The sequence below is a fragment of the Podarcis bocagei genome (assembly GCF_964188305.1).
Source record: "Podarcis bocagei genome assembly, chromosome: 10".
In the NCBI taxonomy this organism is placed as follows: domain Eukaryota; kingdom Metazoa; phylum Chordata; class Lepidosauria; order Squamata; family Lacertidae; genus Podarcis; species Podarcis bocagei.
This window is the reverse complement of record NC_138135.1, coordinates 68,874,699-68,891,874: the sequence shown is the minus strand read 5'-3', so window position 1 is coordinate 68,891,874 and position 17,176 is coordinate 68,874,699. Positions and strand designations below refer to the sequence as shown.

The 17,176-nt window shown below is 43.7% G+C and overlaps 1 protein-coding gene across 7 annotated transcripts in view; it reads left to right on the top strand.

Annotated features, from left to right (window-relative positions):
- GRAMD4 (GRAM domain containing 4) overlaps positions 1 to 17,176 on the top strand; it is a 108,410-nt gene that overhangs the window by 34,014 nt on the left and 57,220 nt on the right. For 6 of the 7 annotated variants that reach the window (XM_081211632.1, XM_081211628.1, XM_081211629.1 and 3 more), the window contains exons 2-3: positions 335 to 545; positions 11,699 to 11,819. In XM_081211632.1, the coding sequence (XP_081067758.1) occupies positions 335 to 545; positions 11,699 to 11,819 (332 nt within the window). Of the gene's footprint in view, positions 1 to 334; positions 546 to 11,503; positions 11,523 to 11,698; positions 11,820 to 17,176 lie in introns of those variants that run through there. The other variant, XM_081211634.1, reaches the window with a different exon arrangement.

The window sequence follows — 17,176 nt, the reverse complement described above, 5'->3', positions numbered from 1 at the left end:
AAACGTAGAATTGGTAAGGGTTTTGCTCCGCAAGCAAATGACACAAAACTTTGTCATGTTCTATTCCTTAGTGCTCTCATACTGTCCATCTGGTGGAAATGATTGTTCCACAAAATGCTTTCTCTATTAATAGTCACTTTTTTATTTTAAAAAGGATTTTGAAACGTAAGCTAGAGTGTTTTTTCTTTCTTTCGGAAACGGGATTACTATTTCTGCCGCAAGCGTTCAATGCGTGATTATAAGAGCACTCTGTATAATTATAATGTTTATCATGCATGTCCTCCGAAAATAATCTTTTTCCCTTGTCTCTGCCGCTTCCCTTTGTGTTTTGCAGGGACTCCAACCGTCATGTTAAGATAAAGCAGAAAGGAGCAGTGCTGAACATGCTAAAGAGGTTAGACAAAATAAGGTTCAGAGGTCACAAGAGAGATGAGTTCCTCGATTTAGCAGAGTCTCCTAATGCTTCCGACACTGAATGTGGAGATGAAATTCCTATGAAAATACCTCGTACGGCAGGCAAAGACAGCGATGAATTGAGAGACCCTGTAAGTATCTGCGCTATTGACATACGTGCCAACTCCCTGGGTGCCCGAGCACCCACAAAATTCCCCATGGAGGGGCCGGGCACCCACAAAATTCTGTGCCAGGGCCATGCACGCTGTGTGGCACCCACGGCCCCGGGGCCAAGATGGCACTCCTGGCTGAATGAATGAATGAATCTTTATTGCTAAAAGCTATAAGCTGCCACATGGGATGCGGGTGGCGCTGTGGGTTAAACCACAGAGCCTAGGACCTGCTGATCAGAAGGTCGGCGTTTCGAATCCCCGCAACGGGGTGAGCTCCCGTTGCTCGGTCCCTGCTCCTGCCAACCTAGCAGTTTGAAAGCCCATCAAAGTGCAAGTAGATAAATAGGTACCGCTCTGGCGGGAAGGTAAACGGTGTTTCTGTGCGCTGCTCTGGTTCGCCAGAAGCTGCTTAGTCATGCTGGCCACATGACCCGGAAGCTGTAGGCCGGCTCCCTCAGCCAATAAAGCGAGATGAGCGCCGCAACCCCAGAGTCGGCCATGACTGGACCTAATGGTCAGGGGTCCCTTTACCTTTATAAGCTGTCACAATTGGTCACAATCCGTAGGATACAAACAATTGATTTAAGACTGAACAACAAGAACAGCAAAGCAAGCATACAAAAATGCAAAAATCACACCTGCATAAGTTAAGTAAGCACTCCATGTCTCACACTCCCCCTTATGATACTTGTCTTGGTGCCTAGCTCTCAACTTACTTGCAGCCAAGGCAAATTTTGCAACCTGCGCAGTAATAAATACATTATTTCTAGCCAGCAAAATAGAGATTTGTTCAACGGCAGTTTGGTTGGAAAGAGAGCAAAGGATGTAATCGAGGAATTTTTGTCTAGGGCTAATGATGTGTGTCTGTTTGTGGTCACTTTCTTATTTTGAAAAACATTTTAAGTGTTTGTAACGCGAAAATTATGCTCTATTTGGTTTTTCTTATTAGTTCCATGCTCACTTAATGCTTTAACTGTGGTTTTGTTTTCTGGACGGATCATATCTGAACGTCTAATTCAGTGATGAGGAACCTGTGGTTTTTCCCATTATTGTTAGATTCCCAGCTCCAATCAGCTCCAGAAACCAGCAGTGATCAGGGAAAAGGAAATTTGTGGCTCAACAACATCTGGAGGGCCGCAGATCTCCCCCCCCCCACATTTAACCCATAGTTAAAAATTAGCCACAGATCAGGATGTGAAATGTTTCAAGAGCTTTTTTGAGTTTTGTCAACCATTGTTCAGTAATACTTCTGGACCAAAGTGGTCCATGGTGAAGGCAATTTACTTCCCTCTTCTGCCTTCTTGTCTGCAGGGTGAGAAATAACTGTCATGTCTCTGTGTACCTATCCTCTGAGTTTAACTATGATTTCATTAGACATTTGAGATCCTAATCAGAGAAGGGTGTAAATTTCAGGGTTATATCTGAACCAGGCCACTGGGAAGTGGAGTTAAATCTGATCCGTTGTTTTCATTATTGTCATCATTTTATCATTTGCTGCCTTTCAAAGAGTTAAAACCATTCTCAGGACCTCTTACATAAAAATATCTACACTGGTGCCTTGGTTTAAGAACAGCTTAGTTTATGAACAACTTGGACTAAGAACGCTGCAAACACAGAAGTAGGTGTTTTGGTTTGTGAACTTTGCCTTGGAAGCAGAACATGTTCTGCTTCCTGTTGAGTGTGTTCTGTTTGTAAATTGAGTCCCCTTCTGCTATGGGAAAGCACGCCTTGGTTTAAGAATGCTTTGGTTTAAGAACAGACTTCCGGAATGGATTAAGTTCGGGAACCAAGGTAGCACTGTACATAATTACAAACATAACAAAAGTAGTTGTAAACAATAAATAAAACACATTGAAAAGTGCACAACCAAAGATCCTACTAAAGGGATTAATTACAAGACAGGAAGTGGAACATGCAACAAGTTCAATGCAATTCGGCATTTATTTATTTTTTGGAAAAAAAGAAAAGAAAAGTGCACAACCAAATTGAACCATTTCCACATAAATCGTAATTAGATCTAAAAATAAAAATACAAAAAGTTAGTATCGATTAACAGCAACAACTTTCCCCAACAAAACTCCCGAAAGAACACCCTAACCCCAAAGTCTGTTTGGCAGCCTCAGCTTTTTGTAGCTGGAGTCAGTCCCAGCAAGGCAGGGAGCAGGTCTTGCAGCCAATATGGTCTTCTGGCTTCTTCCGCAGCACCAGCTTTTGTTTTAGATGCTCCTGCCAGTATCTAATCCCTGGGGCTGGCGTGTTGTGTGTTCAGCTTATACAAACGGCCTGCTACCCATGTGACTACCCATGTGACTACCCTGTAACTAACCCAGTATTTTAAGACGGGTGGGTTGGCATTTTAATTCGGGCAGCGACTGACAGTGTAGGCAGGACGACAGATTGTGAATGAACGGCTGTCAATTTGGGTGCTGTTGATCAGAGCCCAACCTAGTTGCCTTTAGCCTTCAAGATTTTGACAACAGCAACTGTGTCATGACCTTATTTGAGGTGGCTTATCCTAGTGGTGCCGTGTAATCCTCTTCTGGAGGAGGAATGAAAAGAGGGGGAAAGAATGACGGAAAGATGGGGAAGAGGAAAAGCCTAGGTTTTGGTTGGTCTAGCGGTGTGCTGCCTGCTCCGACTTGCTACCAGGGCTGAATAAAAATCAATGGATTTTTTAAAAAATAAAAAATCATATTTTAAAAATGTTAATAAGATTTTTTATAATTTAAATTGGATTTTTAAAATAAAATGCTTTTGGAGGAAAAATCTTTCTAAAGATAGTTTTCTATTTAAGTTACATTATAGTCCATCAGGAAATAAGGATTTGTTTCAGTTTTTCATGTGTGCTAAAACTCAGTCTTTTTTTCTTTCTTTAAATGTTTAACCATATCAGTTAACAAACATGGATACATATGCTATAATGTTATTGTTTTAGGTAAATAAATTGATTCAATTGTTATTAAGGAAATGATCACTTTTCTCCTTCCAATAAAGTACAGCAGAAAAGTTGTCCAAATATAAACATTTAACTTACTAAACCTTGCCTTCATTTAATAATTATCGGTTTATGTATTTCTAATAGTATAACCAAATCAGTAATTTTTGATATAACTGTAAAAACTACTCTGAAAAATTATTATTCCAAAAACGGTTGCAAATATTAAGAGGCTACCAGCAAGAATGAGTCTTTCTGGGAGGGAAAAATTATTTAAATCATATCTTACTGACTAGTGATTTAAATCATGATTTAAATTGATTTGACTTAAATCAAATCCACCCTGCTTGCTACAGCTCGCCAAGATCTGACAAGGTTCCCTTTCCCTACACGGATTGATTCATGTACAAAGCCCTCTTCAGCTTGGCACCAGCATAAATGAAAGCTCGTCTCCTTCCTTTATATCCCCAACAAACACTTTGCTCTGCAGGAGAGGGCTTCATTCAGGCGCCATCTTGCCTGGAGTTCTGCACCACATGACGGACCTTTAGTGTGTCAGCACCCACCCTATGGAATTGGTCTTCTGTTACAGATCAAGCAGGCGCCACCTTCTCTGTCCTTTCGGTGCCTGTCGAAATATTTTCCTCTTTCAACAAGCCATCCCCGTGGAGATTCCTATCCTACTCAAGTATCTGTAATGGATTCGAAATTGCTTTTAAGTGGTTTTAAAGATGCAATTGTTTTAATTTATATACGTTTCTGTTGCATTATGAAATTGCTTTGAGATGCTTCACAGAAAATAATAACAATGATGATGATGATGTTCAATGCAGAAAAAGCCACAGTGAGCCAGGACAGCCCTGGAATATACCAAGAGTATATTAAAACTACCCTGATTGGCCGCAGAGCGCATTTTTCCCACTGAGGAATGAAGTAGATCTTGATTCCCTCCCCCTCTTTCCTTTTTTCTTTCTCCTTCTGTGATGGAACTCCCATTTGGGGACTTCCCTGGCTTTTTTCTGGCCCATGTAGGACCAGTCTGGATAGTTGGCCTTGGTGAAGATTTGACGTTTTCGTCCCCCAAAAGTTTTTGATTTGAGTTTCTACTGAAATGAGGCTGCATTTTAATTTTAATGTTGTATTTTAATCTTGTTTTTAAGTTGTATTTTAATCAATTGTTTTTATACCTAGTGTTAGCCGCCCTGAGCCCAGTCATGCCTGGGGTGGGCAGGGTATAAATTATTATTATTATTATTATTAGTATTAGTATTAGTATTAGTATTAGTATTATATAATAATAATAATAGGCCATGCTTGTCCAACATCCAAGAGACTGCAATCTACTCCCACTATAAAAAAACTGGCGGTGATTGATCTACCCACTGGATTGACGAAAGTTGTTGAGCTTTTTTTTGGGGGGAGGGGTCCCACAATCTACCACAGACAACCCGTGATCTACCAGTAGCTCACAATCTGCCTGTTGGCCATCACTGACCTAGGCAATTACTTAAAAGCAACTGAATGGGATCAGAGCATACAGTAGTGCCCCGCAAGACGAATGCCTCGCAAGACGAAAAACTCGCTAGATGAAAGGGTTTTGCGGTTTTTGAGCTGCTTCGCAAGACGAATTTCCACATGGGCTTGCTTCGCAAGACTAAAACGTCTTGCAAGTTTGTTTCCTTTTTCTTAACACCGTTAATACAGTTGCGACTTGACTTTGAGGAGCAACTCATAGAACGCGGTGTGGTAGCCTTTTTTGAGGTTTTTGGTGATTTTTGAAGCTTTTCCAAAACTTTTCTGACACCGTGCTTCGCAAGACGAAAAATTCGCTCGACGAAAAAACTCGCAGAACGAATTAATTTCGTCTTGCGAGGCACCACTGTATATGCACTGGGAGGTGGTAGATTTAACCCTCCTCCTTGCACCATTTTTCTGACATAAATCTCCCCTTAAAAGTCTGTTTTCTATCTCGGGGGTCAGTACCTGGGGCTGGCGAGGCACTAGAGCTCAGGGAAGTCCCTATGCCTACCTTTCCTATGATCAAACGGGAAGGTTTCTAGGGCAGCTTACATGTCAAAAATGTTAGGTGATTTCGTTCTGGGTCTTTTACATCTCCATTGTTTTGGCCACAAGTTAATACAGAGAGGCTCCATGCACCCGAGTTTAGACCTCAAACTTCTACGACTGGCAGCTTCTATAAATTCAGCTCTGTAGAAGGACAAATCTCGACAAACAGATGTAGTAAAGTGAAGGACAGCGCATGGTAGATTGAAAGGGACCTTGTGTTGAAGGTGGGTCTTAAGTCTGGAATTGCTGGAGGCCGTTGAAGTTCACTAACGCAATCAAGTCAGTGACTTGCAACGTGGTGAAAGCAATGAGCAGATATTGGTGGCTGCTGATGGCCCCTTCTCAAGTGTTGTAGACTTGCTTGTTCCAGCCTCTTGAGTTAAAAATAACCTGCTCTGTGCCATGCCACAAAAAAAGGAGTGGATTCTAGAGTTGTTATATTGACTCTGCTGTGTGACCTTGACGTGTGAATTAAAACGCGGCTCAAGGCAGCTGAGTCACAACCATTTCTGTTCACCTGTAGTGCAAAGGAGCTCCTGAGGGGTTCAAACCAAGTTTGCTTTCCAAATATCGATTGCCCGTCCACTTATAAACTTATAGTCCTAGAGGTTTGATAATCTTATTTTTTCTCCCTGATCATTTAGTATAACCTAGTTCATAGGCTCCCATTCCGTAATTCTGATTTTACGATTGCTTCTGAGAATGGAGGTTCGTTTAGCCACCATGCCTAAGAGCTGCCAATTGACCTGTTTTTTAAGATGGTTTTTCTAATCCTTCTTAACAAGGTGCCTGAGGCAGGTTTCCTCCAGTAGTATGGTTAGTTTCTGCTGTCCCGCAGCTACTCCTACCTTACTTCCTGGTTATGTCCACAACTTTCTTTTTTCTTTTTCATAATTTTTTTTATTCTGTTTTACAGATAATATCTACATTGAAATATCAATCATAATCTTAAACAAAATCCTTAGACTTTCCTCCCCCCTTCATGGGTCCCATTGTTAATCTTTTTCATTTGCATCTTACAACTTCTTCCATTTTTCCTTAAAACACTGCTTTTACCATAGTTCTTGTTACATTACAAGTGTTATAACAATCCTGCCAATGTTTTCAGTTGTTTGCAGCGTTCTCCAAGATAACTTATAAATTCCCCCCATTCCTTATTAAAGTTCTTATCTTCCTGGTTTCTGATCCTCCTGATCATTTTCGCCATTTTGGCGTAGTCCATCATCTTCATCAACCCTTCTTCTTTATTGGGACTTTTTCTTCTTTCCATCTCTGGGCTAGAATTATCCGCGCTGCTGTCATGAATAGTCTTTTCTGCTCCTGTGGTATTTCTGCACCTAATAAAAAATGCTTCTGGTTTTTCCACAAACGTTATTTCAAACATTTTTTTTTTGTTTCATACCGTACTTTTCTGTGTATAAGACGATGTATTTTTCTTAAAGAATTACGTTGAAAATTGGTGGTTGCCTTACACACGGGTAGCGCATTGGGGGGACATGGGATTGGTTGCTTCCGCGAGCCGGAGATTGTCAGTGGCTATTGGGCGTGTTATTGGCAGCTGCAGCAAAGACTGTTCTTGATTGGTTGTCGCTGCATTAATTGGGTGGGCGGTTGTTGGCTTCCGCTGGCTTGGGGATAGATGATAGAGCCACTCCGCCATTTGGAGGAGGTGGAGTTGCGGGCTTCATGCCCCAGCCCCCGCGTGATTGGGGGGATTCCCGGCTGCGTCACCTCCTGGCCAGCCAATTGGCTGGCTCTGGGGGTGTGGCCTGCCTTATTTAAACCAGGACGCGACCGGGGATCTCCCTCTTTGCCGCCTGCAAGCTGTTCCTATGGAGGTGAGGGCCCAAGGCACGCCCCCTAGCGGTGACCCCGGGGGAGTTCCTAGTTGATGTGCTTCAGCAGGACTCCCCATACTGGTAGTTAACCCTTCCCGGACTTCAAGCGGACAGGCTGAAGTTGGATATAATTGGTTAGGACCAATGCCTAAGCCAATACCGCTCATCACCTGTAACCAATAAAGTTGTGGCCTTATTTAGCCCATTAACCTTAATAATTGTGTCATGTGTCATTATTTCCACTGGGGGGGGCGGGAACTCGCCACGCAAGTGGCTTTTCCAAAGCGTGTGAGTGGCGAGTGAGCGATTTTTGGCAATCCCCCCTAAAAAAAGCTCAACAGCTATGGGCAATCTCCCCCCATTTTCTTAATTTGGAGTCCCCAAAAATAGGGGGCGTGTTATACACGGAAAAATATTTTATATCATTTCCCAAAATGCTTTTACTGCCTTGCACGTCCACCACATATGATAAAAGGTGCCTTCCTTCCCTTTACATTTCCAACATATATTTGTCGCAATTCTATACATTGTCCACAACTTTCACCGGTGTGGATACATATCGTATGACACCCTGTGCCTACTTACCTGGGAGTAAATCCCATTGAATCCAAGGGGCTGGATTTTGTGTAGGCACATACAGGAACGCACTGTTGGTGCGGTCCCCCCCCCCAATTGTTGGGATCATTTATAATTCAAAACTATTTTTGTTTCATCTGTTGCTGCATCTAGAAAACACGATACAAAAGGCCATGTTGTTGTTTGCATTACGTATGAAATGAAATGTTATTTCAGGTGCATAACTATGTACATTACATGGATAGAAATAAAGGCCAGATGCAAGTTGTTCTCATCGTAGTTAATACATGTTGGAACCTGAGCAGGCTACCTGCATAGTATCCAGTTTCATGAGATTATATCTCATTATGCAGTTCTTTCTAGATTACTGTGTAGAGCGCAGAGTTTTCTTAAGGCGACTCTTCGACCCTTGCTGCTTTAAACACAGATTCCAGCAAAATAGGAATTTGCGGTTCCGGTTTTTCGGCCAAGTCTGTAGTTACAGCACCATTTTACACGGCCTTGTAAAGAAACTATTAGCCGACCTTGTCTGCTCACTGTTTCGTGTCAACCTTGTAAGACATTAGCATTACAGTGGTGCCTCGCAAGACGAAAAGAATCCGTTCTGTGATTCTCTTCGTCTAGTGGTTTTTTCGTCTTGCGAAGCAAGCCCATTGACAGATTAGTGCTATTAGCGGCTTTTAGCGGCTTATCTGCTGATCGGATCAGCTGATAAGCGGCTTAGCGGCTTAGAAAAAAGGGGGGGAGGAAAAAAACCCAGCAGGAACTCGCAAGACATTGCCGTCTTGCGAAGCAAGCCCATAGGAAATTCGTTTTGCGAAGCACCTCCAAAACGGAAAACTCTTTCGTCTAGCAAGTTTTCCGTCTTGCGAGGCATTCGTCTTGCGGGGCACCACTGTATTCGCCACAGGTGAGCAGATCAACAGCTGCTTTTAGAAAACTGCTATAATTGGAAGAAAACTACTGTAGTTTATAGTTACTATATGCTTAGGTGATCCAGTTGAAAAGACAATGAGTATGTGAGCATGCTCAGTGTTGCTTGTCGATGGAAAATGTTGTAATTGCGTTGCGTGTTACAAATTCCTATTCTAATACAGTGGTAACTCAGGTTAAATACTTAATTCGTTCTGGAGGTCTGCACTTAACCTGAAGCTGTTCTTAACCTGAAGCACCACTTTAGCTAATGGGGCCTCCTGCTGCTGCCGCGCCGCCGGACCACGATTTCTGTTCTCATCCTGAAGCAAAGTTCTTAACCTGAAGCACTATTTCTGGGTTAGCGGAGTCTGTAACCTGAAGCGTATGTAACCCGAGGTACCACTGTATTGGAAAATCGAATACAATTTTTGTGAAGATTAAATGCCAAAGATAGGCACAACCCATTTAGTGTGCACTGACAAAATACGTCATGATTAATGCAAAACCTTCTGTGACTGAAGCCTTGCCACTTAGCTCTGGGTTCAGCTTGGCTATATTTAATTGCCATGTGAGTTCCCCAGAGGAGCGAGCACATTTTAAGGGAGGTTTACAATATTTTGCAACACAGCTGGTGTTTAGCAATAAAAAGCCTGCCTTTTGTAAATATTAGAAAGGAAAAAGTACGCAGGGAAATTCTGGTGACGTCGTCGGAATTTTTGCTTTTTTGGAAACTTGACGATGGAACCGAAACATGGATGTGCTTTGAGACGTTGGAGCCAAGAATTTTAAGAGAGAAAAGTTTGCATTTTTCTCCTCCCCCCCCCCCCCGATTTTTCATGAAAACTCTGATGGATGCGGATGAAACTTTTTCAGGGACTGTGTCATGGCAGAAAATCCTTTTAAAATTGTGGAACAGGCTCTGAGGAGTGGCTCAGAAAGAAGCTATTGTAGTAATACCTGACGGAGAGCATTTTAGTCATGCTTGCCATGCTATTTAACTACATTTGGTTTAGCATACGTTGGCATAGTTCCACAAGTAATACTGTTTGTCTTGTTCTGGGTTATTAAAGATTGCTGCTCAGATTCGTTCCATGCCCAGTGTATACCTTCCATTCTAGTTGTCAGCAGCAGGGATTTTATAATTTTTGATGCCTGCATTGTCTTGCAGCGCATAATTTACATCTGTCATTTTTGCATGTGACTCTGCCAAAGTTTTCAGAATCTATTATTGAGTGAAGGTGGTGAGCCGATCGTAGCTGCTATCGCACAAACTTGTGTTGGAAAGACAGATTAGAAATTGGCTTGGAGGGGAGCTACATAATTGACTGGCGACAAAATTAGCCCGTGAGCCATTTTTAAATTCCATTGATATCTCACCTTCCTCCCTTCCATGGAACTCAATGGGCAAAGCAATGGGTCTTCTGTCCCCTGACATTTAGTTTCAGCATGTTGTTGCATTGCGTGTCATAGAATAATAGAATCATAGAATCATAGAGTTGGAAGAGACCACAAGGGCCATCGAGTCCAACCCCCTGCCAAGCAGGAAACACCATCAGAGCACTCCTGACATATGGTTGTCAAGCCTCTGCTTAAAGACCTCCAAAGGGGAATTCTGCTGCACCTGAAGTCAAGCCCTGGTGGAGAGGAGGAGAACAACCGTGATTCCCACAGTCCAGAAGGCAGATTCTGCCCGTGCGGAAGAGGAAAGTGAAGGGCAGGTGTCTTCTGGCAATGCCAAGTTAATTGGCCACTCTTTTTGTAAAAAAATATTTTATTCTCGCCTTGTTTACTTCCAAGCAATATGTGTTGACGGTGCGCATCCAGAAATGTCATTTGTTGCAGGGCAAACGATAACCAATATACTACTATATATAATCAGTCCTTAGTGGTACTCTTCATCCTGACATAGTTTGATAATTTTGACCCAGTGATGTCTTTATTAGCTCCCTGCCGACTCATTTCATGCGGTTTAGCAATCCACTTTGTCAAAGATAGCCGCACACATACCTCTGGTTTTTGTGTGTATATATATTTTCCTTTGTTTACGCTTTATCTAGCTTCTCAGTTCCTTGAAAACAGCTCTCTTTTCTAGGAAGTTAATGCTGTCTGCCTCCTGAACTTTGCACTGCCGCATCTTTCTCACTGTTTATTTTTGCACAACGCGTGCTAGGTATTTAAACTTGCCAGGTTTTTCTCATATGCTCCGAACATGGGTGCTCCCCTCTATTGTCTGCCTTGCACGAGGACTGCAGTCCCTTCTTTGTTACAGCTCGCTCCATCATATATTAGCATATACATGAGACGGGATTTATGCAGCGTCAGCCAGTGTTCAGCAAATGCTTTAATTTACATGGCTGATAATTGCTTAAATACTTTCTTTGAAGGAGGGGGGAAAAAACCCCCAGGTCTATTGACTTGGAATGCCCATAATTTGAAAAGTGCTTTCCACCCAATAGAAAAGAGTTTTGATGGTGATGATTTTTGCTGCAGAACTCAAATGCTTTCCCTTATAGCTCTCAGAGAGCCCGAGCATGCGCAGTGTCCGAAGACGGCTGACTGAAGAGGCACGGTTTCTTTTCTTTAGCTCCTATTGATTTGTTTCAGAGAGCTAATGCTGAATAAGAGGTTTGTCGATCTGCTCTGCACTTTGCTTTAAAAAAAAAATTTCAATAATCCGCACCCACGTTTTATGAATTGCTTTGAGTTTTTTTTCCCCTTTTGGAGTGTGCAGACAACCCCTTGAGAGAGGCTGCTTTCTTACCCACCAATGTTTTTGTTCTCTCTGCCTTTCCCCTGTGTAGGCTGGTCCTGGGACCATTAACATGGCTTCGGGAGTCCAGGATTACAACAGAACGGAGTCGGATAGATTAAATGAGATCAAAGGCCATCTGGAAATTGCCTTACTGGAAAAACACTTTCTACGTAAGTACAGAGGAATGTTTTTATGGCATGATAGTGGCGCATGTAGCAATGATCTGGTGCATGGCCAGGAAATGGGGGGTGGGGGCGAAGGACTGTAGGAAACGTGGATTTTAAAATGTTGGCTCATCTTATGACAAGCTGTTAATGTAAAAGAACCACTCGGCGTGAATTCACTTGTTTCGATAGCTGCAAACTCTTTCAAAGTTCAGATTTATAAATGTGGAGCGACGAGGTGTTTAGGAATCGGCTAATTGTGGAGAGGGAGTGATGAAATGTCTTATCTAGGCAAAGGATGATGGCAAACACTAGCTTATTTTCAGCAAGTCAGGCGCTGTGCGGCTCGGAAGCTTCTAACTATTGATGGAGAGATGGAGGTGCGCTTTGCAGGGAGGGAAAAGAACAATTTCCTTTTCAGATGGAATCCTCAGTGTGGTCCTTTTCGGGATAGCAAGGTTTTTCTATCAAGTCCTATAAACACAGCAGCTGCCTGCTTTCAAATTCTATTGTGTGTCCATGTGCACATACTGAATTTCTACTCTGTCCCCTTTCCTTTCCTGCTACCTGCATCCACTCCAAAGAGTCAGGGGACCTTCCCAGTGCAGATTTTGATGACATGGGATCTTGCGGGAGGGGCGGGGAAGAATAGAAACTCCTTTGTGTGAATGGAAGATGGTAGTGTTAGGACGCAGCCCTCTGCTTGAAGGATGTAAGCTGGATAACTATAATGCAAAACTGTTTATAAAGTGGTCAAACTGCTTCAGTTATATTACGATAACTAAAACCAAAGTATTTTGGTTTCAATCAGAGGTCACATTTGTATATGCGTTCAGAATAAGCAGGCTGTAGAACTGTGACAGATGTGAACAGATGTTTCTTCTTCTTCTTCTTCTTCTTCTTCTTCTTCTTCTTCTTCTTCTTCTTCTGTTGTTGTTGTTATTCTGCTGGGAGCAGCCCAGAGTGGCTGGGGAAACCCAGCCAGATGGGCTGGCTATTAGTAATAATAATAATAATCTGTTCTCCCCAGTGTTAAGGACAGATGGGTATTGTGGGTGCTACTGTGAGTTTGAATTAATCAAGTAACATCTAAAAAATAGTTGCTCACCATTAGTTGTCTGATTGTGGAAACTGAAAACGGATACAGCTTTACACGCGTGAGCAGAAAGGAGCTGCTATGACCCAGAATTTAGTTTGAGTTTCCTAAAATGTTAGCTTGATGTCATTGGATCATAGTTTAAAAACAAACTGGCCATTTTCAAAAGAAGGAAATGTCAACCACAGTTTCTGAAGGTTGATTTTTTTTTAACCAACCAGAGTTCATTTTAAAACACGATCCCTGGCCCAGGTAGAAGGTAAAACTAAACTCTGGTAGAGTCCTCCTCCTTGCCAAAGGGTGCGGGGGAGAGGCGAAAATGCATGAGCCGTAAGACTACTTCCTGATGGTGCATGTAACACTAAACCATGGTTTGGCTTTACACGCCTACGTAGCCATTGTTCAGCTCATTCTGAGCAAGACACAATTAAGGTGAAAAGCAGCGACTGTACATAAAAATAGATCGCCGGAGGGCTTGTTTACATGGGTAGGAGTACTAGGCAAGTTTTCTTTTTTTAACTGCCTCGCTGCAAGCCAGAGAAACAACCCACGGGCTCAGCATATCAAGGCAAATGTGAGGAAGCATCTCCAATTTCTGGCGGCAGAAAGCTAGCGCCTTCTTACATCAGCCTGTTCTGAATAGGGGAGACAAATTTCGATACTGAGCGATTAGGAGGAGAGCTTCCTTTCTGCTTGCCAGTCAATCAGGAAATATTGGTTGGGGTGGGGCCTCTTCCCTGGAAGCATGGAGTGCTGTTTGTTGCAACGCAAGATGATGATGATGATGATGATGATTCTGGTGATCTCGAGGCTTGTGGCACTCTCTTCTCTGCTTAATAAACACAATCCTGGCACATGGCTAGGGTGCCAAGAGTCGCCTGTCAGGTGTGGGAACATGCCGGGGGGGGTGAAAAGGTGCTTCCCCCGCCCTCTTGTGCACACATTGGGTGGCAACAGTTTGCACAGTGACTAAGCACAAGGTGAGGAGCAATTTGAAGAGGGTGTTTCTGATTTAACCCTGCTCGCTTTTGCTCCATGGTGCAGGATGAGCTTTTATGTGTGTGTGAATAATGCTGCTTTGTTTCCTTTGGTTTCTGGTGTGTGTGTGTGTGTTTTACAATTGCAGACCGCTTGGAGGCATGCTATGCAGCAAGCAACTAACAAAACTACAACAGCAACAACAATAATAAAAACCCTCTGGCTTGTCCCTTCTGGTCCTGAAACCCAAGGCAGTTATGATCTGGCTCCAATCCAGCAGAGGGCATGGTGTTTAACAGGAGTGGCACACATACGGCTCTTCATAGAATGACAAAATCCCACCGATTGCTGACTTGGCAAGGGGGGGGGGGAGCAGGGAGATTGAATCTGACTCCTCCCCCCAGCCCAGCTCCGTTTTAGGATTCGTAAGATTCCAGCTCTTTAAGTGCTAGAGGACTACAGAAAGCTTCCTTATACAGAGTCAGACCATTGTTCCACCTAGTTTAGGATTGAGTTTCCCAAACTTGGGTCTCCAACTGTTTTTTGGACTACAATGCCCATCATCCCTTGCTAGCAGGACCAGTGGTCAGGGATGATGGGAACTGTAGTCCAAAAACAACTGGAGAGCCAAGTTTGGGAAACTCTGCTCTACACTGGTTGGCAGCGGCCCCCCTGCACTTTGAGACAGGGGTCGCTGCCAGGAGATGTCGGCATTTGGACATGCGGCCATCTGTATGTATATGAGATGCTCTCCCACTGAGTTTCAGCCCTTTACCGACCTGGGGATTTGCATGTTCCAGTCTGCCAGCCGAACCATGCAAATTTTGCACACATGCTTCCTAATCCAACTGAGGATTTTGCATGCTGCCTCTAGCGGGGCTGGAAAGCTTCTACCTGTATCACATGGGCTTAGTTCAAACAAGTCTTTGTATTGTGCCTTCTGTCTGCTGCTGCCCTAGTGGCCTTGAGCTGAGGGCCTGCTTTTTTTTCCTTTTCAGCGGATAAACAAGCCAAAGCATAGCTTGACAGTGTTGGTTTAGACTTGTGTGTGCTTTGAATTTTGTCACCTCGCTCGAAGTGATTCACTTGGCCTTGAATTAGAGCTCTTGTAATTGTAATACAGTGGTACCTCGGGTTACAGACGCTTCAGGTTACAGACTCCGCTAACCCAGAAATAGTACCTCGGGTTAAGAACTTTGCTTCAGGATGAGAACAGAAATGGCCCGGTGGCGGCGTGGCAGCAGTGGGAGGCTCCATTAGCTAAAGTGGTATCTCAGGTTAAGAACAGTTTCAGGTTAAGAACGGACCTCCAGAACGAATTATGTTCTTAACCCGAGGCCCCACTGTACTTTGCAAGGAGGAGAGTTTCTCCTGCCTGGTAAGCAGAGGCGTTTCTCGACAGCTGCTGGCCTGTGGATTTGTAGAGGCCTTTTGTGTACACCAAAGACCTCCCCCATGGTGTCGAAGGAAAATCTAACCTCTGTGTTTCCTCAACCAGTGTTTGAAATTAGCCAAGCGCCAGGTGCGTTTCCCACCAAGTAAAGATGTCTGGGTGCCAATCTGGCGCCTGTCATCACTATCTGGAGGTACATGCCTGGGGATCATTGGATCGGGACTGTTTTCACACACTGTAGAATTCCATCAGCAGTATTTTATCTGCCCAATTGGATTGAATTTATGGAACCAAATTGCTTTTTCTGTGCAGCCTGAGCTGCTACAGAAAAAGAGGTCGGAATAGGCCAGTATAGTATGTGAACTGTCCCTGGATCAAAGAGACCTTTCTTCTTTAAGCTCTTGACGTTCTTCGCCTGAGGCGCAGGTCAATTCTGTGTTGAGGGCAGCTGCCTACCAGCTCCATCTGGTATGCAGGCTGAGACCCTACCTATCCGCAGACTGTCTCGCCAGAGTGGCACATGATCTGGTTATCTCCCGCTTGGACTATTGCAATGTACTCTACGTGGGGCTACCTTTGAAGGTACAACTAATCCGGAATGCGACAGCTAGACTGGTGACTGGGATCGGCCGCCGAGACCACATAACACCAGTCCTGAAAGACCTACATTGGCTCCCGGTACATTTCCAAGCACAATTCAAAGTGTTGGTGCTGACCTTCAAAGCCCTAAACAGCCTCGGCCCAATATACCTGAAGGAGCATCTCCACCCCCATCGTTCAGCACAGACACTGAGGTCCATCTCCAAGGGCCTTCTCCTGGTTCCCTTACTGCGAGATGTGAGGTTACAGGGAACCAGGCAGAGGGCCTTCTTGGTGGTGGTGCCCGCCCTGTGGAACACCCTCCCACCAGATGTCAAGGAAATAAACAACTACCAGACATTTAGAAGACATCTGAAGGCAGCCCTGTTTAGGGAAGTTTTTAAGGTTTGAAGTTTTATTCTGTTTTTAGTGTTCCGTTGGGAGCCGCCCAGAGTGGCTGGGGAAACCCAACCAGATGGGCGTTGTATAAATAACAAAATTCTTACTAATATTATTAACTGAGAATCAAATCCCAATCAGTCCATTGTTTGAAAAATAAGACTTTAGAGCCCCCCAAATAGCAAGTGGACGTTTCGTTTCAGTGACTGTGACCTTAGTTTAAGGAACCTAGCCTATATTTCTGAGTTTTCTAGTCCTGCTCAAGGCTACAACGTGATTCAGAAGCCTATAAATGATGTCCTTTGGGTCTGCCCCATTCCTTTCTGAGCCAGTATCTGCAGTTGTCTGCCTCTTGCTCTTCTCTGGACCTTTGGTGCTAGGCTAATGCTGTAACAAATGCCTGACAGATACCATCAGAGCACCTACGGGTCTAGATACCTGATCCATGCATGACCTAGTAATATATACAGTTGTTGAAGACAGCTTGACACAGCACTTTATCCGCCGCCGCCGTGTTAAAATAGCATTCTCGAAAAATCGTAGGCACCCTGCCTAAAGCCTTCCTAACAGAGAGGAGAAAAAGGGAGGCGATTCGCCTGCCCTCGGGTATATTTGTTTTCCTTTTCTCCCGTTAGAGCTTCAGTTGCCTGCTCACACTCACCCTTCTGCTTCCGGGTTGTCACTTTTCACTAGCAACCCTCACTTATCGTCTGCCCAAGTTCTGAGATTTGGCAACCTGTAGCCGTTCAAGTCCATTACTTCAGTTGTGGAACCAAAAGGGAAGCGAGCTAGAAAACAGAAGTAATTAGGATGCTAACAAAACACTATGCTTGAGACTGCAGCAAGGAGGGAAATTTCCCCCTGTTTCATGGTATAGTACTTACTTTATAATTTTATTTATAAGAGTGTTTCAAAACT